This window comes from Equus quagga, chromosome 13, assembly GCF_021613505.1.
Source record: "Equus quagga isolate Etosha38 chromosome 13, UCLA_HA_Equagga_1.0, whole genome shotgun sequence".
NCBI classification, from domain to species: Eukaryota; Metazoa; Chordata; class Mammalia; order Perissodactyla; family Equidae; genus Equus; species Equus quagga.
The window spans coordinates 21,688,254-21,715,729 of NC_060279.1; the positions used below are offsets into that span (position 1 = coordinate 21,688,254).

Genomic DNA, 27,476 nt, shown 5'->3' on the forward strand with positions numbered 1-27,476 from the left:
TCAAGGGACATGGGACACCTGGATGGTGGGAACCTTCTTTTAGAAATCTGGGTTCAATTTTTTTCCCCCCAGAGAGCACCAGTGAGCTGAATAACTTTTCATCCCTGTTTTCCACCGTTTAAGCCTGTCTTAAGCCCCTAAAAGTCAGACCTAACTAAGGCTCCAAATTCCTCAAGCATCACTGAGGTCACCCGGAGGTCCCTGCCCTACCTTGGCATTAAAAACTCAACTACTTCAGGATCCGTTCTTTCTTTCCTCATAATGACAAATATTTATGAAGCTTCCTGCAGTGTACACAGCTCCACTTTAGTTTAGGAGACCACAAAGCTGAGTCTGACAGAGATCTTTCCCTTCAGGATTCTAATTGGGGAGCTAAGACACGCCCGGGCGTTTCTCTAGTGAGGGAGACTGTGATATGCCGTCCACTGTAGAGACACCGTCATGTGGATTATCAGACCAAAGGCAATCTGGAATCGATTTTGTACCAAAAGAACAGCTGCTAACCCAGACACTATACACATGTTCTTGACTGAGATACGAAGGCTGTAGTCCTCTCATCCACTCACGGTGGGCTCGTAATGGGGATTTTTGTCTAATGATTGGCTCCTTTCTGCTCCTGGTGTCAGAGTTTGGGGGATTACAAGGCCTCAGTGCTGGGAGAATGTGGGGTTCAGTTTTACACTTGGTCCAGTTTCCTGTGGAATCGTCACAGCTTCATGTTAAACTCTGTATTCTTTGCTTTAGCTCTTTTCGTTTTTTTACAGACTTTCTCCACAGTAGGTGGTGAGGTCCCCAAGCCCTTCTTTTCACACCTGCTGTGCTATCCTTTGAGCAAACCCAGCTTACTCTGAGGGGGAGTAGAAGGGAATGTGGCCGCACCCACTGAGCGCCCCCTCGAAACATTTTCTCATTTACTTCTCACATACAGGCGGGCTCAGTATTATCTTTATAGATCCGTAAACTGAGGCTGAGGCTAAGTCACTTGGCATTCACTGCAGGCCTCTCTGGTTAAAGCCACTTCTTGCACGAAGGTTTGCAGATCTTCCGTTCCCCCGAGAGCAGACCTTGGTTCTTAGAACCTCTCAGCTCGCCTGTGGCTCTCCCTCCTCCAGCAGCCCTTAACGTTCACTTTCCAGTTGCTTTACTGAGACACCTGGGAGCTGGAGAATTCAGAGAGTTTGTGGTACTTCCCCTGTCATTTTTTTTTTTTTTGCTGTCTTATTCCCAATTACTCTCATCGCTAAAGGGCCATGGTCTAACTCTCTTATCCAATGCTACTTTCTTCCTAAGATGCACCTAAGAAAAAGAGGATTAGCACGTTATGTTTTGAAATGAGAATAAATTACTATTTGTCTTGAAAAAAATCATGTCAGCACTGTTAGTTTTACCATCTATAGTAACAAAAAAAATAAGTCGCCTTAGCCTCCACGAATGGGTCTCAGCAACAACTGAAGCTTGACATTGTTTACTACAAATGTTCTTGAAAAGTAGATAAATAAAATTCTATACGTATTTTAAGTGACTTTTTATTTTTAAAGGAGCTTGCTGTTAAAAAAAAAAAACCTTATAGTAAGTAGAATGATGAGTCCCTAATTTGATCTTTTCTGAAAAGCCAGTCTCATCAGGAAAATCAAGTGTCATTAACATGTGACATTTCTATGAGACGATGCATTTAGTTCTAGGTTTTGTAATGTTCATGTGATAATCTAAGCATGATGAGGCCCCAGACAACCACATGGGGGAAGTCAGAAAGGGGCCAGAGCCAGACTATTGAAAAGAGAGGACTTGCTTGGAGTAAACTTTATATCCAGTCTACTATGTGGTGGGATATCTTAGTCCTTGTTCTGTCTGTCTGTCAAGAAATCAAGGACAAAGCAGAGGAACTGGGCTTCAAATACAGCAGGAAGCTGGGTTACGTTTAAGGTAGAGCTGTATGCCTTTGTGGATATTTAGAAAGTGGATTAGTGACACGTGCTGTGGATGCTTTGAGAGCTTAAACGTGATGGATAATTCATAAACTGTTAAAATGTTAAAACCGAAAGGGACTAAGACATCATTTCTCTAGCCCCATTGTTACAGGTTAGTGTCCAACAGATTGTTTACCTGGGATAGTTGAGATGTAGCTCTTTCAAAAGGTAAGGGATGTCTTAAATGAGTGCCTGGAAGCTCCTTCCAAGAAGCACAGCTCTATGACTACACAAGTTCTGGGCGTAAATGCCATGAACTTTTAGTTTAGGTAGATGATGTGTGTTAAAGATGGAGAAAACACGTTTATAGCTCTGGAGAAGTTTAGAGTCAAACCGTGTTAATACTTTTACCGTAAGTTAGATTGATATATTAAATAAGCACAAATGGCTGTGGGAGTTCCAACAAAGAGAAAATGACCTCTGATGGGAAGGATCCGCATGTCTATTGAAAGAGGCTGCAGCATTTAAACTGAGCCATAAGGAGTAGGTAAGATTGGAGCCTGTTTAGTGCCTGCATTGAGGGTTGCCTTTTTTTCCCCCTTACCTTTCGGTTATGAAGACTTTTACATATACAGAAAAGCTAAAAGAATAGCTCAGTGAATATCTGTACACCCACCACCTAGATTCAGCAGCCGTTAACGTTTTGTCATATTTGTTTCGATTCTGAATTTGTGTATGTGCTTATGAGTTGTTTTTTAGCCATTTATAAGTTACCTGCATCCTGACATTTTTACCCCTAGATATATACATGGCATCTCCTCAAACCATTCTCTTACCTAACCACAATTCTATTATCAAAAGTGGAAGAACATTAACAATAATACATCAATATTATCTAATTTCTATTCTCTATTTCAAATTTCCCTAATTGTCTCGTGTCTTTCATAGCTATTTTTTTCAAACCTGAATTTGATAGGTTCTCACACATAGCATTTTGTTTTTATAACTCCTAAATCTCTTTTACTCTAGAGTAGCCCCTCTCTAATCTCCCTTGTTTATTTTTAGTTTCATTACATTGACACATGACAGGACCAGTTTTTTCCCCCCCCCGAGGAAGATTAGCCCTGAGCTACTATCTGTGTCAGTCTTCCTCTGCTTTCTATGTGGATCACCACCACAGCATGGCCGACAAGCGGTGTAGGTCCATGCCCGGGATCCAAACCCATGAACCTGGGCCGCTGAAGCAGAGCACACTGAGCTTAACCACTATGCCACGAGACCGGCCCCCAGACCAGTTTTCTTATAACTTTTTTGTTGATACCTTACCTGGCAAGTTCCTTGCAAATTGAAGATTTATTTTAAAAGTTTTTAAAAACTTAAACTAGTCAGATCTTTTCTAGGAGATATATTGCCAGATTGTCAGATCTTGCCCCTGATAGACCATTTTCAGTCGCTAATATATTTTCAACTAATCTTTATTTGCAAAAATAATATAAATCCATTGTAAAATCTTCAAACAACTCAGAAATATATAAAAGGTAAAGTGAGAGTTCTGTTTCATATCACTGCTCTGTAGCCCTGAGATAACAGTTAATCTTGGTCCCATTTGTTTGTGTGTTTTTGTTTATCTATTATAAAGCTGAGATCAGCTATAAACGTTATTGTGCAGTTTACTGTTTATTTCGCTAACTGCGTTATGGATGGCGTGCCATAGGGTATGGAGAAGGGATTGTTTTTAACAGTGGCTGGGATGAATGCACACCAGGCCAGCCACATTCTTTTCGTAGGTGTTTAAGGAGAGACACACCCAAATGTAGAGAGTCTGGCCCAGGATTAGAAATGTGGCGTGGGCCCCCAGAGCAAATATTTTTCTCTGTTGGAGGGTCCCTGGCTAATACAGGAATTGAATCTTGGTGTTTTCTGCCCTGTGCTTCAACAAGTTGAGGGAATGTGTGAGTAGTAAACTCTTAAGGGGGTCTGTATTTGAATTCTGGCTCTTTTTTTTTTTGTCTTTTCCTTTTTTGGGTGGGTCCCTCCATATTCTTTCCTGAGATATAAGGAGATCTTCAGGTTGGCCTACCTTGGAGGTAAACATGATCCTCTGCCAACATAAATTGATTTAGAAATGTTAATATATTTTACCAAGCCAAAGTTTCTAGCATGTGTATTTTAAGCCATCATAAAACATATACCTGTCATGCGAAGGAATGTGCCGAGGGCAGACATCAAAGACTGGCCGAAGGAGTCTGGGGAGTGTGTTTTGCTGTGTTGTAGGGCTGTGCCCTGACAACCTCCTTGAGGCCTGGGGTACTGGCAGGGCGTGGTTTCTAAATATGCAAGCCATTTTATTTATTGACTCAAGAATTCCCGCAAGTAGTTATGCATATTTGTCCATCCCAGCGTAGCGTCGGGGCCTCAGAGGTGATTCTGTGGATGAGGGGTGTGAAGACAGGCTGAATCTGCCTGACTTAGGGAATCAAGTTATCAGAGCAATCATATGAGCAAGAGATGGTCCTTTGTGCTTAGTAGAGAACAGAAAGTTGAACAGAGGGGCTGGCTGGACATTTCTGGCTTCTTTGGAAGGTACATTTAATGAGCCTCCCAGTGGGAGCCTTGCTGGCGCAGGGTGGAATGGTGAAGCCCCTTTTGTTGTTATTTTCTTCTTGTGTTCTCCATGGCAATAATGTCATCACTCGCATGTGGTGGGACATCAGGGTGTTAATAAATCTCCTTATTAGTAAGTTAAATTATCTGTAATTTGGTGACAGGGCTTTTGCATCAAGAGTTTTGCAAAGGAACACAGTGCTGATAGGGTGGTGCCCCACATCTGTCTAAATATTTGCTGAAAAAAAAGCACAAATAGTTGTGATGTTAAGTACATTGTAGAATTTATATATTAAAACAAGTTTTTAAAGTAGAAAGTTGCAGGCTAGATTAAATGTGTATTCCCTCCCTTTTCTGTCATCCACTCTAAGTAAATAAAGTAAATAAAATAAAGTATTAAATAAAAATATTTAGTTGAAAAAGTATTAAAACTAAGTAAAAATAAAAGCAGATAATGTTAATGAAAGTAAAGGGGCAGTGTTGGCAAAGAGTGAGGAGGAACAAGATAAGATTTTAAGTTCAGGATCAGTGAGTCACTTAAACCATGAACTCCACTTTTTCATTTGTAAAATCGGAATCATAAAATCTGCATGATAGGGTTGTTAATCAGGTTGAAATGAGATAATATGTTTAAAAGTTAAAGAAAAGCTGTTGAAATTCCACTCCTTCTGCTTTCTTGAGCAGACAGGATTGGGCAGTGGAAAAAGCATGTGAATTGCAGGTGTGTAGATTTGATTTGAATTCTGGCGTTGGTTGCCATTTACTCTGTGCATCTTTGGATGGGTTCTTTTAATCTCTCTGACCCTCAGTTCCTTAGCTGTCGAGTGGACTTTATCATATCATCCATGTAAGATGAGGTAAAGGGCAGAGGCTACACTAAGATGCTCGGGCGTTACAGAGCTGGCTGGGTCTTGGGGTCTGGATGTTCATCTGTCGGGGTGGTGTGCTCATGTATGTAGAGTCTGTGCCATACCCTCCATGGCTTCCCTTCCGGCTCATGACCTTGCTGCTGCTTTTCTGTTTGCAGCCATCCTCCCGAGTGCCACACCGGGCATGGACACCTTTTTCCGTATCTGGAGGAGCACGGGTGGTAGTGTCATCACCCAGTCACGAAACTGCTAATCTCCGGGCGTGGGCGCCAGGATAAGAGGGCGGCATCCGAGGGGCACACAGCCATGCCTTTCGGCCTGAAGCTCCGCCGGACGCGGCGCTACAATGTCCTGAGCAAGAACTGCTTTGTCACCCGGATCCGCCTGTTGGACAGCAATGTTATCGAGTGCACACTGTCGGTGGAAAGCACGGGGCAGGAGTGTCTGGAGGCTGTGGCCCAGAGGCTGGAGTTGCGGGAGGTAAGAGTCTGTGTGTGGTGGGTGCCTGAGTGTGAACTCACCAAAGGGACCAGCCACCTGTCTCTTGGTGCCACCTGCCATGCTTTTCAGCCTCAGCCTTGTGTTTAGAAGAATCCTGTTGTTCTTAACATGGGCCTGATCTTACAGCCTTCAGTGGACCAGGAGACCTGCTCTGATGTTGTGAGAAGCAAGGACACCATCTAGAGCTTGCACTGGATGGCAGCTTGCCTTGTGTTTTAGCCAAATAGGAGGTTTTGGTTGGGGGGGGGGGGGGGGTTGCAAACGAGAGACTCTCTGTGCCAAAGTCTTTGTCTCTCTTTAAAACAATTGAGTGGGGAGCTGGTGTTTTGGCGTTCCAGCTGCATATCACGGAGAAAACTCCCACGTATGGGATGGTTGCAGCTGCTTTAATTTTGTGTTTTTTTTCTGTGTTTTCCCCTTCAAAGAGAAAAAAAAAGGAAAAAGCATTTAAAGAGAGCATGACCAGTGAGGCTTTTGGTGGGAGCTTGTAAAATGGGGATTTTTTTCCTTTTAAGAGTCCTCATGACCCTTGTTTTCTCTTTACTGTCTGGGGGGCTTCTCTGGGCTGTAAGCAAACCCAGCGTAGACCATTAAGACAGTCACATGACCGCTCTTTAGAAGAGATTCTTAGTGCAGAATGTCCTTTATAACAAACTTTATAGTTCTAGTAGTTGATGCTTTTATTAGTCTTGCAGACATTCAGGAGAAGACACTTTTGAGAGAAACCCACACAAGCGTTTGTGTCTTGAGAGCCACATGGCATATTGGCTAGTGGGTAAGGTGGTACGGCTGAATGGTTGCCAGTGCTGAAATGATTGCAAGCCCCCTGAGAGACAAGCCTTCCTGAGGATGAGGAAAAATCTCTGTAATTGTCCCAGGCCCTCTGGTCTCCTAGGGACCAAGTGACAGCATTGCCCAACACCTCAGGTGGTAGAGAGAGGGGCTGGTGCCTGTTGGAAGTGATGGCTTTTGATCTCTTTCCTCACCCCTCATGATCCTCCCTCTTTTCACGTGTACAAAGGAGCTGGGGTCGGGGAAGGTCTTCCTCCCCCCTTGGTGTCCTGCACAGGCTGACTCTTATCCTCTGGGGGACTTTTTCACCTAAACACTTCTGTCTCCTGCTGGTCTTCATGTTTCTACTTTGGTTTCAGTGATCAGGTCTTCTTTTGAAGTTTATTTTCCTATGTAGGAGACTGTTCTGCCCAACAGATGTATGTAGCTTGGTAGCTGACACAAGAGAACAAACTTGTGAAGTGTTCTGACCTTGCTGCTTGATGGCTGGCTCATTTTTCGCTTATTAATAGCACATTTGGGTATACATACTTAAACATATGCATGTGCGTGGGCATGAAGGGAAAAACCTTAATACTGCGGATTGTTTGGGCAGTAGACTGGTCAAAATTCTTATAAACATTTTAGTTGTAGGTCATTTAAAAAGATGCGCAGTGGTTTTACTTTTGAGTATTCCCAGCAACTCAAATTAAAGTAACTAAGTATTCTTTGCATGCCTTGGGAGGCAGTATACCCGTAGTTAGTAGTTATAAACACAGTCTTTGGAGTCTTGGACTTGGGTTCACATTATAGTCCTGTCACTTCCTTAGTTAGGTGTCCTTGAAAAAGTTACTGCACTTCTCTGGGCATCAGTTTTATCACCTATAAAATGGGAATAATGATACTCACCTTACTTACCTTATAGGGCTGTTGTAAATATTAAGAAGAGAGACAGTATGGAAAATGCACAGTGCTGTGTCCAATAATTTATAATTGTTCCAGTTTGAGAGTCTTAAAAACAATTTTCCATTAAAGAAAATCTTGAGCAACTGCAGTGCACCAGGCAGTGTTTTAGGACCCGATGAAACTAAGGGAAATAAGATACAGTTTTGTCGTCAAGATATGCACAGACCAGGAGGAGAATCCAGCATTAAATACGCCATTCAGATTGAACGTGGTCCATGCTAAAATACAGTGCAGGGCAGGCCTGGAAGGCAGTGGCTTTCCTTAGAGCTGTGCAGTGTGCGGTCTGCCCTGCTGCACACTGCAGCCCTGGCACAGGGAGAGGAAGCCTCAGTGAAAGATGAACGGAACCTTCACTCTTTGAACCAGGACTTGCAGGATACGCAGAAGTTCAGCAGATGGGAAAGACGGCAGGGTCCCCCTGGGCCTGGGGAAGGTGGATTTTTAAAGATCCCAGGATGGGAAAGAGCAGGCACCATGGTTGGGGGCTGAGAAGGCGTCTCTGTGAATCACTAGGTAGAGCTAAGAGTGTGAGGTGCAAGGTGAGGCGTGTCTGGGCATGTGTGTGGTAATAATTACTCTAGGTAGACTGTTGTTTTTCTCAGAGGGCAAAGGTCAACCCTGGATTATCCCACAACTGCGTTGTCACAAAGAGTAAAGTGTTGATGTCCAGATTCTACTGTCAAGTGTGTGTTGCAGTGTGACTGATCTTCGAATGCTGCGTGCTGCAGTGGGGTTTGTGTTTAATGCTGGCTTTATTTTGACAAACCTTAAACAGGGGCATCCACGTTAGAGCAAGTCACTTTCTTTTTAAATTTTATGCTTTTGTTCTGTGACAGATGACATGGAAGGTATGGCCTTTTGTGACACAATCCTGTACCAACTTTTGAACCAAAGGATGAGATAGAACAGTTATCTAAACGTTGTTCTTCATTCTCACAGACACACGTCGAGGAGGAATGTGTTCTCCACCCAGAGGCAGAAGTAGGAGGGGTGAACACGGGTCTGCTCCACTTTCTTGCCTTTGTATTTGGGTCATTTTCCAAATAGAGCTGACAAGTGCTTTAGAGGAAAAAGTGAAAATCCATCTAAAATATAACAAGATGTTCAGTCTTTATGAAGCCTTGAAAACCAGATTATGGTGGATATTTGGCTTTGCCGTTGGAAGTGTTCTATAGTTTAGATGTATCCCAAACTTTATAATGGCTTTATATTCGGTATGGCAGACTGAAAAAAAGAAGTTTTGATTTAATTTTTGATCTACATTAATTACAATTTGTGTTTTACTGCTTAATTGTATTAGGTAACTTAAAAATAGATTTTATTTTTTTAGAGCAGTTTTAGGTTTCGAGCAACATTGAGTGGAAAGTACAGAGAGTTCCCATATAGCCCCTCCCCTCCAGCCGGTCAACATGCCACACTAGAGTGGAATGTTTGTTCTAATCCATGAACCTACAGCTGACACATTGTTATCATCCAAAGTCAATAGTTTACTCAGGGTTCATTCTTGGTGTTGTACACTTGGTGCATTTTTTTTTCTTAAAGATTGGCACCTGAGCTAACAACTGTTGACAGTCTTCTCCTCTTTTTTTTACCTTCTTCTCCTTCCCAAAGCCCCTCAGTACGTAGTTGTGTATTCTGGTTGTCGGTGCCTCTGGTTGTGGTATGTGGGACGCCTCCTCACCCTGGCTTGATGACTGGTACCATGTCCGTGCCCAGGATCTGAACCAGCCAAACCCTGGGCCAGTGAAGCAGAGCACGTGAACTTAACCACTCAGCTGTGGGGATGGCCCCGCCCCTCCCCCCCCCCTTTTTTTTTTGAGGACGATTAGCCCTGAGCTAACATCCATGCCCATCTTCTTCTACTTTGTATGTGGGATGGCTGCCACAGCATGGCTTGACAAGCAGTGTGTTGGGCCGTGCCCGGGTTCCAAACCAGTGAACACTGGGCCACTGAAGCAGAGCATGTGAACTTAACTATTGTACCACCGGACCAGCCCACACTCTGGGTTTTGACAAATGTATAATGATACCTTTCCATATGGTGGAGTTTTTGAGGGTCAAATCTAGTTTTGAATGCACTGATGGGCTTCTATTTCAAATGGCATCCAGAGCGCCCAGGCCTGGTTCGTGTGTTCAGTAAACACCAGCCCTGGGGATGCTAAATAAGATTGGGTCCCTGCTCCCAGAAACCCTAGGGTTTAGAGAATAAGACAAACAAGAAACAAAGCAAACGGAACAGCCCGTGCCGAGGTGTAGAAACAGGAAAGAACATGAAATTGTCGGAGCAGGGCAGAGTTCAGTTTGCACTGATCTGTTTGTGTGTGGAGGGGTCATGGAGGGGAGGGGAGGAGTGTGGAAAGGCAGGTGGGAGTCTGCTTTTGAAGGGTTTGGTGTATTTGGCAAGGGAGTTTTAACTAGATCCTGTAGAACGTTGTTTCTAAAATGTGTCACAAAAAATAATAATTGCCACCTTCTAGAGTACCATATATTATGCTGAGCACCTTTGATATATCAACTCGTTTAATTCTCATCATAAGTCTGTACGTGACTACTCTTGCTGTCCCCATTTTACAAATGGGGGGGTCACAGCGCACAGTGACTTGCCTGCAGTCATTGGGTTGGCTCAAACCCAGGTAGGCTGACTGGGGGTCCCTGACGCAGATGGGCCAGAGACCCTATCACGTTCAGCATCCGCAGGCCTTGTGTTTACTGACTACACAACCAGGCCTGGGCCCTCTGGATGCACTGTTCTAGTTCCCAGGGATGTGTGGTGGGAGAAGAGGGGCCGTGGCAGAAGGCTTTGGGAAAAATTCTTGTCAAGTCTATAGTTTTTTAAAAAATAAAGGTGTTGAATTCAGTGTTTCACAATTATTTTAGCTTTCTATTAAATACTCTCTGAATTGGGGAATACAACACTGCCGGGAGATAGAAATCCATCAAAGGATTTCAAAGGCGGACTATGTCACGGTCACCTTGCATTTTAGGAAAAGAACTCAATAGCAGAAAAAGACTGGGGATTGGGGTGACAGGGGGAACAGAGATGCTAGTTAGGCGGACATAATAATCCTGGCAAGAGGAAAGAAAATGAACTCTTTAGGAAAAAAGTTGTTTTTAATTGTAAGTTGAGAAAAAAAAATTAGGTATGAGTTTCTGGCAGGGAACGCTATTAAGGAAGAGATTCAAGAGATACAGGAGTTCAGAATTAGAGTTCTGATAATGTAGTTACAGCATTTTGGAATAATGGATTTCACCCTTTTCCTTTTCCCCAAATGAAATCGTAAGTGGAACTTGAAGGTATAACGTGGAGCTGTTCAGTTTGTGGAGAGGATAGATGTCTGGAGTCTCATCTTCTTGTGCCCCCAGCACAGTGTGGAAATCACTGACCTAGGTTAAAAGAGAAATAGTTCAAACAACGTTGCCTTATGACTAATTCTATTTTAAAGATCAATACGTGGAGAAGCAGCAGAGGGTAGTGCCTAGAATGGGAGCTTGGACCAAACTGCCTGAGTTTGAATCCTGGCTCTGCCACTTATTAGCTACGCAATCTTGGGTAGTTACTTAACTACACTCTGCCTCAGTTTTCTCATCTGTAAATGGAGATGGTAATAGTGGCAACCTCCATGAGTTGCTGGGAGGATTAAAATAGTTTTTGCAAAGTTGCCACAGTATCACAGTGCCTGGCACATAGGAAGCACTCAGTATGGCGGTCTCCCCTCCAAGACCCCACAAAGACTATCTGGACTTTGCTACAGCACTTCCAGAGACCAAGCTCTCACCCTTTTATAAGTGTGCTTATTCCATTTTTAGATGGCTTTACTTATTAGAAGCAGTGATCTTACACTGAGCCAAAATCTTTCAATTCCTTGAACAGTTATTATTAATGTAAGATTATGCTGTCCAAACCCCGTGGCCACACGGGTTATTGAGCACTTGAAGTGTGGCTAGTCTGAACTGAGATGCGCAGTAGGTATAAAATAACCATCAGATTTTGAAGATCTGGTATGAAATAAAGTTAAAATATTTCATTCATCATTTTTATATTAGTTACATGTTGAAAACAATATTTTGAAGGTATCATTTTAAATTGATTAAAATTACTTTCACTTCTTTGTACTTTTTAAGTATATCTACTAGAAAATTTAAAATTACATATGTGGCTTACATATTGTCTTTCTACTAAACAGTGCTGTTCTAATAAAGCCAAGGAGGCCATGTTATTAGTAATAAGGAATATAAAGAATTCCAGTAAAATGTAAAAATGTACTAGAATTATTTACTTTAGTGATAATACATAGAGGAGGAATAAATCATTTAACAAAGGTACCTGAGACACTTTTCATAGCTAAACTCTATTCAAGATAGAGAACTCTGTTTTATTAGGAAATTCAGCATTCTTGGGAATGGTGAGTTCAATAAGTCTTGCGCCTCTCCGAAGTCTAGACTTAGAGTCCTGGTCTTTGTAGGAGCCTAAAAACCATAATTGTTTTGCAGAGAGCATACCTAATCATTTCGCTTTGGCGGCCTGGGGTTCGCGGCTTCGGATCCGGGGCGTGGACCTGGCACTGTTTGTTAAGCCACACTGTGGCGGTATTTCACATACAGAATAGAGGAAGACTGGCACAGATGTCAGCTCAGGGACAATCTTCCTCACACACATGCACAAAAAATTAGTTTGGGGTGTTTTTGATTTGTTTGTTCATTTATCTGTAGAGGTGTTCGTATCCCCTACGTTAGTTATTAATAGGGAAAGATTTTCCTCGTCCCCTAATATATCCTCTAACTTATCCCCTTTTTCTTTTGCAAATTTATGTTTTCATCTTTACTAAAAGCTGATTTATCCAAAGCTGTCAGCTATGGTAGAAATGTCCCACATTTTGCTATTTTCATAATGGCTAGAGTTTATAAAGATACAGAACCTTAATGTGCATTTCCTATCTTCAAAGAAAAGCTAACTTACGTTAAGGATATTTCCGTGGTTTGATTTTATGTGAGTCGTTTGGAAATTGGTAACATGTGTGTGATTATGGGTGTACTTGATTAAATGGAGCACCTCATTCCCGGGCACTGTCGGATAATATGGAATTTGCTGTATTTTATAGTTGTCTTAACCGTAGCCATGTATGTTTGTTTGCAGAGGACCAAAATAATCAACACTGATTAAGAATCCACTGAAGAGTAGACTGCTGGGGAGGTTTCTAGTCTTTGAATTTTGTATTTCTTTTTGTCTTTCTAAAGACTATGATGTGAAATCTTATTAGTGTAATGTCAATTCTGTAAGGTAAATATGGCACCAGTGTCCGTTTTCTAGATGTAGAGATTGTACGTGATATAATTTCCCCTCTTAATTTGTAAGTCTTCATCTTTTTGTATATTCTTGAGTGAGTTGTGCAGCCCCGGAAGAGTGATTTTTCTTGGCTATGAGATTTGCTTCTTGGGTCTATGTTACTCTGCAATTTTTTTTCCTGTGTTTTTATGCAGAGATTGGCCAGGAAAATGAAGATGGTGCAGTTGTTAATTATAGACGTGTCAGTTGTAGAAACCCCAGACCTACCCAGAGTAGAGACTGATTGCACACAAGTTGTTTTTTACAGTTATCCAACTGATGTACGGTGGTTTATTTGCCAAAGCCTTTGGAATGTAATTGTATGAAGGGCTCTTTCAGAGTCTGCTTATGGTCATCTTTTGAAGTATTTTCCATGCTTCAGTGAAAGTTTTAATGCTTGAGCGTAGTTCTTGTATATTTTATGTGGAGGCATACCAACTCTCTCTCTCTTAATTTACAACTGAAATACTGGGTATTAGGGAAACCTATTACAGCTTAATGCAAGATATTTTAAATTGTTGCTTCTGGCTGATTAGCTCTTCAAAATGCTTGAGATAAGATCATGGATTTAATCCCTGGTAATTGCCAAGACTGCGTCTGTAACCCTTACAAATAGCATTAAAGCGGTGCCATTGGTCACAAAAATGGAAAAACAAAACCCTCAAAACAATCTTTCCCTATTAGTAGCTAATGTAGGGGATGCTACCATCTCTACAGATAAAAACAAACAAATCAGAAACACTCCGAACTAATTGTGTGTGTGTACGTGTGAGGAAGATTGGCCGTGAGCTAATATCCATTGCCAATCTTCCTCTTTTTGCTTGAGGAAGATTGTCCCTGAGCTTACGTCTGTGCCAATCTTCCTCTGTTTTGTATGTGAGATGCCGCCACAGTGTGGCTTAACAGTGCCAGGTCCATGCCTGGGATCCGAACCCCCGAACCCCAGGCACTGACGCAAAGCGTGCGAATTTAACTGCTAGGCCACTGGGCCGGCTCCCCAAGCTATTTTTAAAGGCCTTTATTCACTAGAATCTTGTCATGATATCAGAAAAGGGTCTTACTTTGACCCTAACGTATTCACATACCAGTCTGCCACTGAGGAAAACAGCATGTGTTTGAGTGCATGCATACATTTGTGCTTCCTCTGTTAAAATGCAAAACTCCAAACTGAATAAACTAGGAAACCACTCGTAGGAAAATGACATGTTAGCAAGGCTCTCCTTACATTGTTTCTTAGTAGTGCATTTTTAGTCGTTGATTCAGAGATGTGGTTCCTCTGCCTGGGTACTGGGTCTTCTGTCTTTTTTCCTCATCGTTGTAATGAACTCCTTGCAGAATTCACAGCACCAGAGTTTTTTTTTTTTTAAATTCTTTTTTTTTTTTTTTAGGAAGGTTAACACTGAGCTAATATCTGCTGCCAATCCTCCTTTTTTTTTTTTTTTTTTTTGCCGAGGAAGACTGGCCCTCAGCTAGCATCCATGCGCATCTTCCTCTACTTTTTATATGTGGGATGCCTGCCACCACATAGCTTGACAAGTGGTGTGTAGGTCCACACCTGGGATCCAAACTGGCGAACCCTGGGCCACTGAAGTGGAATGTGTGAACTTAACTGCTGTGCCACCTGGCCAACCCCCGGAGCTGTTTTCTAAAGAAAACTAGAGAAATACAATGGGATTTACAGCTCCCCCGGAGGTGTCTTGAGGATTACCTGGACCTGGCTCCTGTTTGACGTTTCAGAGATAAAACAGGTGTGTCAGGCCTTTCCTCAGGCAACGTGCCGGGATCCTGTTGGTCGTGGAGGAGCCGGTTTCTATTTGGAATCATCCACTACATTGTCCTCAACCATCTGGCAGCGTTCAGCAGTGAAGCTCAGACTCCAGAATTCAGCTGGAGTTTCAGTTGGCGAGGCAGTTATGTACAGGCCTGGTATGATCTCAGCGGGGCCTGACGGGATTCGTGGTCCCTTGGCCAATACACAGGAAGTTGATTGGTGCACATGTTACTTTAAGTGAGAGGATAGGTTCTGATTCTGTTTCCTGTGAGGCACTGTATAACATGGCAGAATAAACCTCTGCTGCGTTGTAAACTTGAGTAGAGCAGGCTCCGAACTTTGAGACAGGGCCCTGCCCCTCTACCGCACACTCTAGAGTAGGAATGTAGCTAGAGGAAGAATGAGGGAGGTAGGGTGGGAAAGGAGAAGGTTCCTTTGGGCATACCTTCACAAAACACTGTGGGCATGGGGATCTCCTAAAGGGACTTTGCTTCCTACTAGATTACTGAATTCAACGCTTCCCAAATTAGGTTCTTCTGGCCATGAGTAGGTAGAAACTGTGTCCTCCAGATTACCTACCTCCCTCAATTCTACCCTGTACTGGAAACCTGATTTCTTGAGTAGTTATGTAATCATTTAATTGGCTAAAATGCATGGCGAGTCACCCTGGAATACCCTGTGTCCTTTGGAGAAGGCTATATTGCAGCAACAAAAAAATCTTATGCCATGAGTTAGGTTTTTGCATAAGAAGTGGTTTACCTTGTTATTTAGAGCTCTGTACTAGTAATTGTGGCTGAAGATTGTTACCATGGTTTCTCCTCTACCTCATCCTCATCCTTTTCAGTGTACGCAAGTGTGTGTTCATGTAGCTGTGTGCACACTTGTGTATGTGTATCTGTACTCCCTGAGAGAGAATATTCTCTCTCAGGGTGGTTTTTTGGGGGAAGATCAGGTCTGATTTAATGATTGGGTGGGTGAGAATGAGAAAAGGAAATTTAAAATCCTAGACTTGAGGGGCCGGCTCCGTGGCCGAGTAGTTAAGTTCGCGTGCTCCGCTGCGGTGGCCCAGGGTTCGGATCCTGGGCGTGGACATGGCCCTGCTCGTCAGGCCACGTTGAGGCAGCATCCCACATCCCACAACTAGGAGGACCTGCAACTAAGATATACAACTGTGTACAGTGGGGGTTTGGGGAGATAAAGCAGAAAAAAAAATTGGCCTCAGTTGTTAGCCCAGGTGCCAATCTTTGAAGAAAAAAATAACGGGAAGATTGGCAATAGTTGTTAGCCCAGGTGCCAATCTAAAAAATAATAATAAAAAAAAATACTAGACTTGAAAGCATAGGAGAAGTAAAAAACTAAATTTTTTTTTTTGCAGAATCTACTGTATAATATTGATGCACTTACCCTGGACCCTTTATAATTTGAATGTTACTAATTTGAGTGGACGTTATAATTTGAATGAAGGATGGACCTTAAAATTATACCCCCAAATGTCAAGACTACTTTTAGTAAAAAATAATAGATCATGGTTGGCCTATTAAGCAATTGCAAAGTTTGCCCTCCCTTTCTCCACCTGTGCTTATAACAGAGCTCTTTTCCAACTAAAATAATTATTACATAGCAGGTTACTGTTTACATATATTACCTCATTTATTATATGCAAACTCACTCCTAGCCGTCCAAAATACGGTGGAATACCCTTATATGGCACTGTGCTCCATAAAGGAACTCAGTGTAATGCACAAGGGCCTTGGACCCTCTCCAGACTGTTTATTAAGTACCCAGATTACCTCATTTTAAGGTTAGCCTAGGCCTGCATCACGGATGCCCGAGGACAGCATCAGAGTGATGGTCCAGTGTCCCATGAACATCTCTGACACTCTAAAGACAGTCTTGGGGGAGGCACTGCTTTGTGATTTGTTTTTCTTATATCTTTTAGGTTTTTATGTTATTCATAGGCCTTCTAGTTTCTACCTTTGCCTGCTTTTTCTTGTTTATTTCCAGATAACCTCTGTTTTCTAATTTTGCGGTTCACAGGCATGTCAGTAGTGCTGGTGAAAAAAGATACTTGAGGCTTGCCTGCTTTCATTTATAGACGATGAAGATGATGATGATGATGATAGTAGAAGCAGCAGCATCAACAGAAAGCACCATTTATGAAGTAGTTACTTAACATGTGCCACATACACGGTTGACAGGCCTTATCTCATTTACACCCCTGACAGCCTGCAGGTGATAGTTGTCATCATCATTCCCACTTTACAGATGACAAAACTCGGAGACTGAGTGGCTCAGTAACTTGTTGGAAGTTACTGAGACGGTGAGTGCAAAAGCTGGGAGATGACCTGACTTCAAAGCCTGTTTTCTTTTCCTTCAGCCACATTTCATTTCCTCTACATCATCAGTCACATTGGAACAGCCAGTGGACTCTGTGAAGCTGGGAAATGACCAATAGGGTCAGAATTCACTCAAGCCAGTTTGTCTGAGTTAATTGAAATATAACCTTGGCTCTGTTTGTTGGCATTTTGTTGCTCGAGAAATGCATAGATTTCTGGTGTGAACTTGCCCTTTGGAACATCCTGGAGGAAAGCTGATCCAATCATTGTTCTCGTCTGAGGGTACACCCATTTAAAAATACCCCTTAGAGTGTTTGGGGCCTGTAGCTTTGTGTAGGCAGGGACATTTCTGGTTTTCTAGTAAAGTCAGAGTCAAGACTTTAGTACAGATTTTGGTGGGGGTTGATCTATGGGATTGTGGAGGGAGCAGCCAGCTAGAGTGGGAACATCAGCACGAAAATGCCTCTGGAAATTAAACATTGTAATGAAAACATTCTTTTGAAGGCAGACTTCCAGGTGTGCTGTAAACCATTCTAGGCTATAATTGAAATATGAAAGAATGCTTCAAAAGCGGTGATCTGTTTTTTGGTGATTGTTCTGCTAATCCTGAAATCTTAGCATGAGTTAATATAAGGATGGGGTTGGATGCATGAAAGTACCTGTTTTAATCATTTAGCATGTTGTTCAAAACTAAACCGGCTGAAGCTTCAAGTCTAGGAGGGAAAATCTCACTTTCATCTATCAAGTCCCACCGTAATCTGCCAAGAACAGCCACCAGGGGCTCCTGCGGCAGCTGCGGAGAGGACACCCTTCCACTCGCAAAGCTTGATACGGGGGAGAGATTTGCTGCACTTCATGTATAATGAAGTGGTCGGAGCCGATGTTTTTATAAGTACTTCATTAAAGCTCAAAAAGAGTGAATCGATTTTCTGTTAAAATCTGGTACTCTGCGAAAGTATTCCACAATGTGGAAGCTTTCACTTGGCAGAAGGTTTTGTCTTAGGAGCCGAGTAATAATTTGCTCCGCAGCAGGTGTAGGAAGTGCGTTTGCCTTTGCCAGCATGCACCGCGTGAGATCACGGGGCGTTCGGAAGGCACAGGAAAGTCGGCCTTGAGATCTTAGAAAAAGTCAACGCTGTCCCCGACTCTGCACCATCCCCCTTACCTGACATAGGTGCATCCGTACCCACGTGTACAATGGCACCAGTGGGTATGAATGCTGCACCTAGATACTCAGTGTAGATTACAGTGTTGTGTGCATGTGGTTTCCTTCAATTTGTCCCAAAGTTAGAAAGTAAAAGCTGGATCCTTGTGTGTGGGCTGGGGAAGCAAAGGTGACATAGGGCACTGGAGTCTGGTTTCCTGTGTGGTCTTGAGATGCCCCTCATAAGCGTGAACTGATGCGATTTTTCCCTTTGATCTAGACGCACTACTTTGGCCTTTGGTTTCTCAGCAAGAGCCAGCAAGCACGATGGGTGGAGCTGGAGAAACCTCTGAAGAAGCATCTGGACAAGTTCGCTAATGAGCCGCTGCTCTTCTTTGGGGTCATGTTCTATGTGCCAAATGTGTCATGGCTTCAGCAAGAGGCCACAAGGTAGGTGCATTTTTTCCCATGTTCCAAATGTGGGTGTGGATTAACTGTGAGGCTTCAGATGAAGTTGATGAGCTGGTTGATTGACGGGTGTGTATGTGTGTGTGGATGGAGTGGGGAGAGGTGGGGTAGTGGGGATTTGTGCTCACCAGTTGCTTTGCAGCTTAAGAATTTTTGTTTGAATCCGGGTACCTAACCCCAGTGATCCCTTATAATACTAGTAAGGTAACAGTGATCTTGAGTCAGGCAGAATTTTGTGTCTAGCACCATGGAAGTATTAGTTAGAAACTGAGTAAAATAGGTATGCTAGAATTTAATAAAAAATGAACCACCTAATACTGTTTGGTCCAGCCCTTCCCTCAAAATGTGCCCAAACAAAATGTAACGTCAGACTTTGGATTTGAGGATTGCAGAGGTAACTGAAAATGGGAGTAGGGTTGAGGACGATGTTGAGAGGGCATGAGTTTTGATTGTCCTAGGTTGAGTAAGAAGAGACAGGGAGCCAACTGGAGAGAGAAGACCTGGGGATTGGTCTCATCCTCCTGAGTGGCTGCTTTACCTGAGGGAAACACCTGCCATCTCTGAAATGGTGTTTCCCCCTCTCGGCCAAGTGAGGGAGTGGCGTAAAGTTCCTAAAGCTCTGGTGGTCTGTGATTCTGTGAAGAAAACAAGTGCATTTTTGTTGGTGTTAGTAAAGCTCACTTACGGGTAAGAGTTTTCCATTAAAATATGTAGGGGAGTGTCTCCTCATCAAGTGGTTATTTCCAGTAATAAAGGGAATTGTGTAAACCCTCTACGTTTTGCCTTTTACTTGGATCATGGCCTTCAGAGCGCTTGGGAAGCATTGCCAATGACACTCTGAGAAGAAGGAACAGTATTCTACTTGATTCTTGCATGTGTAGTTTCTTAGATTTTAACTTTCTGAAATAAGAATGCATTTGAAATTTTTAAATAGATTTTAAGGTGAGCGTTTCCATCTTTTTTCTTTTTTTAAAAATCAAAACCTGTTGTTAAATGGGTGGCGTTTGTGTAAACAGAGGCCATGAGATAGCCCACAGTCTGACCCAGGAAACCTTTGTTCATTCTTCCAGGTGTCATTCATTTGAAGCACTTGGTTACATACCATTGCACACTGTTTTCAAGTTATTTCACTTATCTAAGTTATTTCTGTACAAGAAATTATTAACTCCTCAAAATGGGACAGTTTCCACTGGCTTTTGAATCCTTCTTGAGTACTTTACACAGTGTTAGGAATATAGCATTAGGTTAATAAGTACTTGCTGATTCGTGGCTCTTGGACCGTTAAATGCAAGGCAATGAGTGACAAAGATGAAACATGGCCTGTAAATTAATGCATATTGAAAAAGGTTCAGTCTATAAGAAAAAATGGAGTATTGTTACTCTAGACAGACTTGTTCGGTAGGGTCTGTTCTTCAGGAAGAGCAGTTCAAATGGCGAGGGACTCAAACTGTGCTTTTTGGAGTTAAAGAAAAAAAAGTTGCTTAAACTTAGAAAAATGAAGTTTTGCAAGAGTGCAGTAGCTGCCTTTGGATATTTGAAGACTTGTGGGGAGGGAATTCTCTGTCAGCTCTGGAGCACAAAATTAGGGCCAATAATAAGTGAAGTTCAAAGGGTTGAAAGACTTTGGTTATTTGGCTCAACAGAGGAACATAGTTTCTAATAATTAAACCCATAAAAATGTGGAACAAGCAGTCTCATAAAAAGGCAAGAGCCTGGTCTCTGGAGTTCTGTAGCACAGAGTGGATGACTGGTGTGGTGTCTTGTAGAGGAGACCGCCATATTGAATAGGATGTTGGAATAAATCAGTGGTCCTCACAGAGACCAGGGCTTGCTATATCGTAATTACCTGGAGCATTTATTATAAACATGGATTCTAGGGCTGTACCAGAAGTCTGAATTGGAATGTCTAGGGCTGAGGATCAGGAGGATGTATTGTTTAAAATAAACAGTATTCCTCACGTGGTTCTGATGTTCATCTGGACTTGAGAATCAATAAATTCGTTAACCTCTAAAGCTGTTTACAGTTTTAGATTTGCCATGTAAGTAAACTTAATGCTACATTATTTGCTGTCAATATTTGCATTCATAAGCTGAAGCAAAAAGTGTGTAACTCTCAAAAATTGAGGTTTTGAGTGAGAAGTTTTGGTGGTGGTGGTTATTGAGGCTGGAGACTAGGAAGAACTTCTTTCCTCTTTCTTTAGAATTTCTTTTTGCTCGATTAGCTTGCTTCATTTAAGATGAAGTTTGGTAAGGAGGGAAAGAAGTGTTTTCCAACACAGGATTTTGAAGCAAACTCTGTCACCATCATTCGATCAGAAATACTAACAAAGAAAATAATTGAAAACTTTGTAAGACATTTTTAGACTTAAACATTGGAACTAAACTATGTAGATTTCAGGTATAACCTTCTCTTTATGGCAAAAGATGTTTAAAGTTAGGAGCTGGGTTTGCGTGAGGAGTTAGTTGTGTGTGGGTTGAAAAAAATTTTTTTTCAGCATTGCAGGAATTTTTGTAGCCCCAAGGGGCCCTAAAACTGGTATGTGCCAAGGGGTATGAGAGCAAATGAGAGACTTCAACTGGGGAGATGGAGAAATAGGAGAGAAAAGTGCTGTAAGTAAAGAAAGCAAAATTGATAGAGGGAGAAAGATTAGGAAGAGAGAATAACGTGCTTGAGAAAGTTGAGGGCCATAACCCACAACCCAGGTATGAGTCATGAGACCCACAGTGGGTTGTAGGCGTATGGACTAGAGTGTATAAAGGAGACTTGGTTTGCACAGAATAACATTTGTAAATGCTCAAGGCCTCTGGGTTTGGTGTTAGAGATGAATACATGAGCCGAACTCAAGGTGGAGAATGCCCCTGATGGTCATTAGGAGCCTTTGGGAATCTGAGCCTTCTTGGGAGGTTTTAGAAGCATCTGGGGTCTGAACTGAATATTGAAACTCTCTCCCAGGCAGAGCAGCCAAGGAGAAGCAGTGGTGGTGGGGCAGGATGCCAGAGGAATGTTTCACAGAAGGCCCCAACAACAGTCATTAGGAGCGGGGTGGTGACTAACCCTCCAGTCATCCGCTGTTATCGGAGTTACCAGGGCTCTCAGGTGGAGATGGGCCTTGGCATCTCGGAGAGCACCTGGGATCTACAGCATCTGACACAGAACAGTTAGTCTTTGTGATGTTCCCCGGAGTAAGATATTTGCATAGATTAGAAATAGAAATCTGTCTTTCATTGTGGGCAACCCGTTGGAGGAGGCAACCATTCAACCATCTGTGCTGAAAAAATAAGCCTTTGTCTGGAGCCAAGCAAACTAGTTTTCACCCAGCACATGTTTGCAGTGGTTTGGCTACTTCTATCTGAGAGTAAAACAGGTTCTATAGCATTAGTTGGGACTAGCCGTTTCTTCTCTCTGAATAAGGACAGAGAGTTTGGAATTAATACTCTCTATTTTTTTTTTTGGCATGTGTGTGAATCTGTACATATCAAGACACATAGGGGTGAAAGGAAGATATATTTAAAAGGTGTGTATTTTGTTTCTTGTACCCAGACAGTCCCACCCTTGAAAACTTGCAGGTTAATAGAGTGTTCAGAGCAGCACAACAAAAATTTGAGAGTGATGTGATTGCAAACTGTTTAACAAGGTGATTGACTGCATTAAAATCATCAAGTCCAGATTTTTTAAATTAGAAAATTGAGAAGCTCTGCTTTTTTGAAATTAATTTTAACGTACTCTGTCTTACCTTCTCTCCCGGATATGACTTTTGAAGAACAAATCTCTTCGTAAGTGAGAGAAATGTGCCAAGTTGCTATGATGGAGCTGAAGAAGAAATGGACAATTCAGGCCCTACATTTAGGTGATAATTGAAGGAGAAAACAAAAGATATGAAAAGAGAATACACACAGGAGCACACATGAAAAGAACAAAAAATAAAACTCTTGAGATCTTTTATAGAAGTGTGAAAAAACTGGTGAAAAGGACACCCTCATAGACAGATGGAGGATGAGTCATGAAACCATAGGAATTAAAGAGATTAAGAAGAGAGTCTGTTAACCCGGATCCAAATTGTAAGATATATTACCTTGGGGATTTAAAAATGTTAGTTTTCCCCCTTTGGTTAAAATGACTCAAGGGATGGGACCACCATAATTTTTTCCATTTTGCTTTGCGTCTCCTATTCCTTTTCGCCAGCTTTCGTGTTCAGCAAAGGGACTCTCTGCTAGCAGTTATCTTCTCCCGTTGTGTTCTCCTGACTCAAAGGAAAGATTTTTGTAATGTGTTTTAATGATTTGCATAGCAACAGGCTCATTATAAACACATGGTTTTCAGATTTTTCTGGACACAGAAAGAAAAAAGATGGTTTGTGAGAGGTGGAGAAATTCTTAGTCAAACAGAAGGGTACTTAATAATAGCAAGAGGAAGCCAGAAAACTGCTGGCCAGCATCACTGCTTTTAGTTTGGGTCTGGGTTTTTTCCAAGTCTTTCTCCAGTGAGGAAGTCCCTCTTTAGTTTTTTCAATACTAAGGAGAAAAGTTTTCCAAGCAAAAATAATTTCTGAAGAGTGGATTGAGGCTTCAAACTTGAAGTTGCTGGCTGCACGTATGGTTTCTAAAATTTTTAATTCTGGGACATTTTTCTTCTTACCAAAACATGTTTGTCTTTGCATTACTCACTGTTGAATGGTATGTTTGCATAGTGCAAAGGAGCTTCTAATTGCCCTAATGAGGTCAGATAACCTTTCCTTCTGTTCCAGGACATGTGTGTAGCCTGCTGTTCAGATGGGGCTGTTCACCCTCCTAGAGGGGAGCCACTGTGTAGTCTGGAAGCAAAGCGGTGGAACCACTGCCATAGCCAGCAGTCACTCTACTCGCCAAGGACAGTCTTAGCACACTGTGGTACATCTGGTGGAAAGTCCAGGTCTGTGGGACCTGTTCCAAGCTCCCTCCCTCTAGTAGGGGCTGCGTGTGTGTTTTCTGCTCTTCTCAGCCTCTGTGGGTCTCTCTGTACGTCTCTCAACTTCTCTGAAGTCTTGGACTATGCAGCCATGTTCTAGTCTGCTAGGTAAAACTGCCTAGCAGTTATTACCAGAAGGATTTAAAAGATGCTTAATCTGTGTATGAGCTTGTGTGGGGCATTGTTCCATTGTTACATGTAGTTCCTGTCTGGGAACAACTTACTGGACAAAGTGTCATTCCACGAACTGGGAATAAATACCCACACTGAAAACTGCACTGTTTATGTACCAAAAAGTGGGTAAGTGCATTTTTTGGTGTGATGATGAGTGACAAGGCAGTTAGGTTATTACATTTTTAGACTGTTCTTCCAGTTACGTATATGGACCTGTTGCATCTTGATGGCAAAGCCAGGTTAGGTGAAGTCTTCCATAAAGGCCAAAATGGTGTTCTGACTTTTTTTTTTTAAACTAGATTTCAGGAAGTAGTTCCAATGACCTTACGAAAGCTTTCTTCACCTTTCCCTTCTTGTGAATACTGTCGCTTTCCCCTCTTCGACTCTCACAATGTGCCTTGAGTGCTATTGTAAACAAGTCAATGTTCAACCAGTGTTTAAAGTGTCTCTTTTAAAAGCTCTAATTATGGTAATGTTTCCATTTCCTTTTACAACACCATTTATTTTGTTCCTCCGGTTCTTTGAGTTCTTTTATTATTTTGAAATGTCATTTTAATGGCTATTTAAAGTTTACCCGTGGGCTGGGAGATAGGGACTCCCTTCAAGTCAGACTTAAGATTCAGCATGAATTCCCTGTGGATAATATAATTCGCCGAGAAGGGCAAATCCTCCTCCTGGCCAGCTCCAGCTGGTGAATGGGAACTTGTTCTCTCTCTGTTGATGACTGTAAACCGAATTGTTTCTACCAGATATTTTAGATATTTTAGAATACTCTAGGTCCTGGGATTTAAGCGCCAACATTGTGCTGTGTGGTTAATGTATTGTGTGATGAGATGAGAGAGGAAAATGGCTGTCTGGAACAAACAGGGCAACCTCAAGGGAAGAAGAGTTGCTTACCTAAAAGGAGATCAGTTGATGAAAATGTTCATTGCCATTTGCATTGTTTTTCATTTCAACTTTTATTAAGCATCTGTCCCATGTTAGACGTTTTGCTAGTCAGTGGGAGTATAAGAATGAACAGATCCCAACACTCTTGCCTCTCCCGCAAAGAGCTATATCTCCAAGCAGGCTTTATTTCATTTCCATGTATTTGGTTTATTGGAGATTTGAGTTTGTTCTTAAAGCTTGCATTACTAACCCTGCTTACTTCCGGGAGAAGGCTTTCTCACTGTTTTGGTGAAACCCAGAAAGCCTGGCAAGTGTCTTCCAGGACCAAGGCCAGCTTCATGGGCCTACGACCCGTGCAGTTAGTTGCACAGGGCCGCATGCTCATGCCCTGCGCTTGGTTTAACGCTCTGCTGTTGCCCCCTTGAAATTCTTAAGAAGGTTTGGACAACAGACCCTGCATTTTCGTTTTCACTAGCCTTTGCAAATTATGTAGCCAGCCTGCCCGGGACAGCCTCCTACTTCCATCTCTTTTCATTCACCCCTGCTTGTTTTGTTGTTACTTTTATGAGTTGCTCTTAGCTATGGGTGGATCTGAGTCTACTGTTATGAGTGTGATCAAAGAGAAAAAACAAATTTGAAAAAACCTGTAGGGGAACAAAAATAAAATTTTTGCTACCTATGCAAATATGAAAATAGAAACGTGGCCGTGGTGACCATTTCTGGTCCTGGACCCGACTCAATGGAAAATCCTGCAGAGCCTGGGGAGCTGTTATAAATCAATTTAATTTCCTTTCGGGGAAGCTGATTGATTAATTTATGTCAATCCTTAACTACGATTTCTTTGTGTTTCACTGTGGAGAAGACGACTTCACAGAGTTTCTACTCTTCTTGATTAAATCAAGAGTACACCTTAGTGTCTGCTTCATTGTATGAGTCTTCAAATGCATGGAGCTGCTGCTTGTTCACCCCCCTACCCTCCTGGAAAAGATATAGTTTGTAAGATATGCAGAGAGGTAGTTAGCTATTTAGGCAACCCATTGCCACTAGAACAAGGAAGGATAGACAAATGAAATGAAGTTAACCTTTAAACATGATTGGTGTTTCTTTGATAGTCTTTTCCTTTAGGGGAGAGAACACAAACAGTAAAATAAATCAGTATTCTTTAATAATGTCATTTGACATTATTATTCATTGTAAGTGTCTTATAATGAATGGAAAAATCAAAATTTCAAAAGGAAATAAATCAGAGGCATAAGTCACATTTCAAAAGGAGCCTTCATATAATGTTAGGGTTCTTGAATGCATCTGATATTTGATTTTCACCCTTTATAAAGCAAGATATACTTATGTAAGTTTTAACCATTAGTAAAGCAAAGTTTCGAAAAAATAAGTAAAGTAGTATATACCTCAAAAAAAACTTTTGCATTTAACATATTGAAATTATTTTATTTTTAATCATATGGTTAATATGTATTTACTAGTATTTGATGATCTATTCTAAGCTCCTCAAAAGTGAACAAAAATCGTGTGTTTCTGTGGGGCTGTTTTGAAAATAATTTTTTCAGCAAGGGTAGTAATTTTATTCTTTGTGTATTTCTTGATTTTCAGTTCACTCATTCATTAATTCCAAATGGTTCTTTAGCGACTCACATTGCAGAAGACTGAGAAGGATTCAGTATTTGACCCATGAAATAATAAAGATTTGTAATAAAGCATGGATTAAAATTTTGGAATATTCTCTTTTTTCAAAAGTTGGGTAGAACATGATGATCCCGCACAGCAGTGTTTACTTACCTTCAGCTGAGGGGTGGAGAGAGGGGAAAGACAAACAGAAGCTATGGGTAGAGGTGTTTTGTCATGTCAAAGCATGCCAGCTATGCTTTTTGAATTTTTTTAAAGACCTCCACTTCCTTATAAAGGATTTCTAGGATTTGTAGGAGAATTATTATAAAGGGTGGGATTGGGGGTGGTGTGTTAATTTCAATAATGGATTTAAAACGTCTTGAGGGGAAGAGGAGGCAAAAGGAGTAGATGTTCTAGAATCCTTTGCCCTGCATTTTCCCTGGAATCTTAAGCACTAGGACCTGAGTATGGCAGAGTGGGTGGGGAAGACGGAGGACCTGACAGATGTGCTGTAGTCACACCCTAAAGAGGCCCAGAGTGCCTGAGCAATAGCAGGATCTAGAAAGCACAGAATTCTTTTTTGTGCTTTATGATATAGCTGCTGTCTGAACCAATGTAAGATCTCTAACCCTCCCCAGCCTGAGGTTACAGTCATGCGCGGTGTAATGACCGGATACGTTCTGAGAAATGCACCAGGCGATTTCATCACTGTCCGAACATCACAGAGTGCGCTTACGCAAACCTAAATGACATAGCCTACTACACACCTAGGCTATATGGTACTAATCTTATGGGACCAGCATTGTATATGCGGTCCATTTTTGACCAAAATGTCGTTATGCAGTGCGTGACTGTTATAATTCTTTGAGGTTCTGTAGAAGAATGTAGTTTGCATTCCATCAGCTGATAGAGCAGTAATGATAGGGGGAGCATTTATATGCGAGGTGCTGCACTGAGTATCTTAAGTGATTACCTTTTTCAGTCCTCACTAGAGCCGTAGAATAGTGGGCACTATTATTATTCTCTGAAAAAGGATTGTGTGGTTTTTTTCCTAGTAGAAATTTTATTACTAACAAGTGGAGATTTCATTGTCAGATAAATTGCATCTCTTACATTACTTTTCCAGAGAAATATATCTGTCCACATGTCTCTCTACTTCCCAGCTTTGCTGGAGTAACAGGGGGTT

The 27,476-nt window shown here is 41.9% G+C and overlaps 1 protein-coding gene across 2 annotated transcripts in view; it reads left to right on the plus strand.

Annotated features, from left to right (window-relative positions):
* The window catches only part of PTPN14 (protein tyrosine phosphatase non-receptor type 14), a 174,063-nt gene that overhangs the window by 59,576 nt on the left and 87,011 nt on the right, over positions 1 to 27,476 (plus strand). For both annotated transcript variants that reach the window (XM_046681477.1, XM_046681478.1), the window contains exons 2-3: positions 5,539 to 5,860; positions 18,473 to 18,642. In XM_046681477.1, coding sequence (XP_046537433.1) covers positions 5,687 to 5,860; positions 18,473 to 18,642 — 344 coding nt within the window. In that variant the 5' untranslated portion in view covers positions 5,539 to 5,686. The remainder of the gene's footprint in view (positions 1 to 5,538; positions 5,861 to 18,472; positions 18,643 to 27,476) is intronic.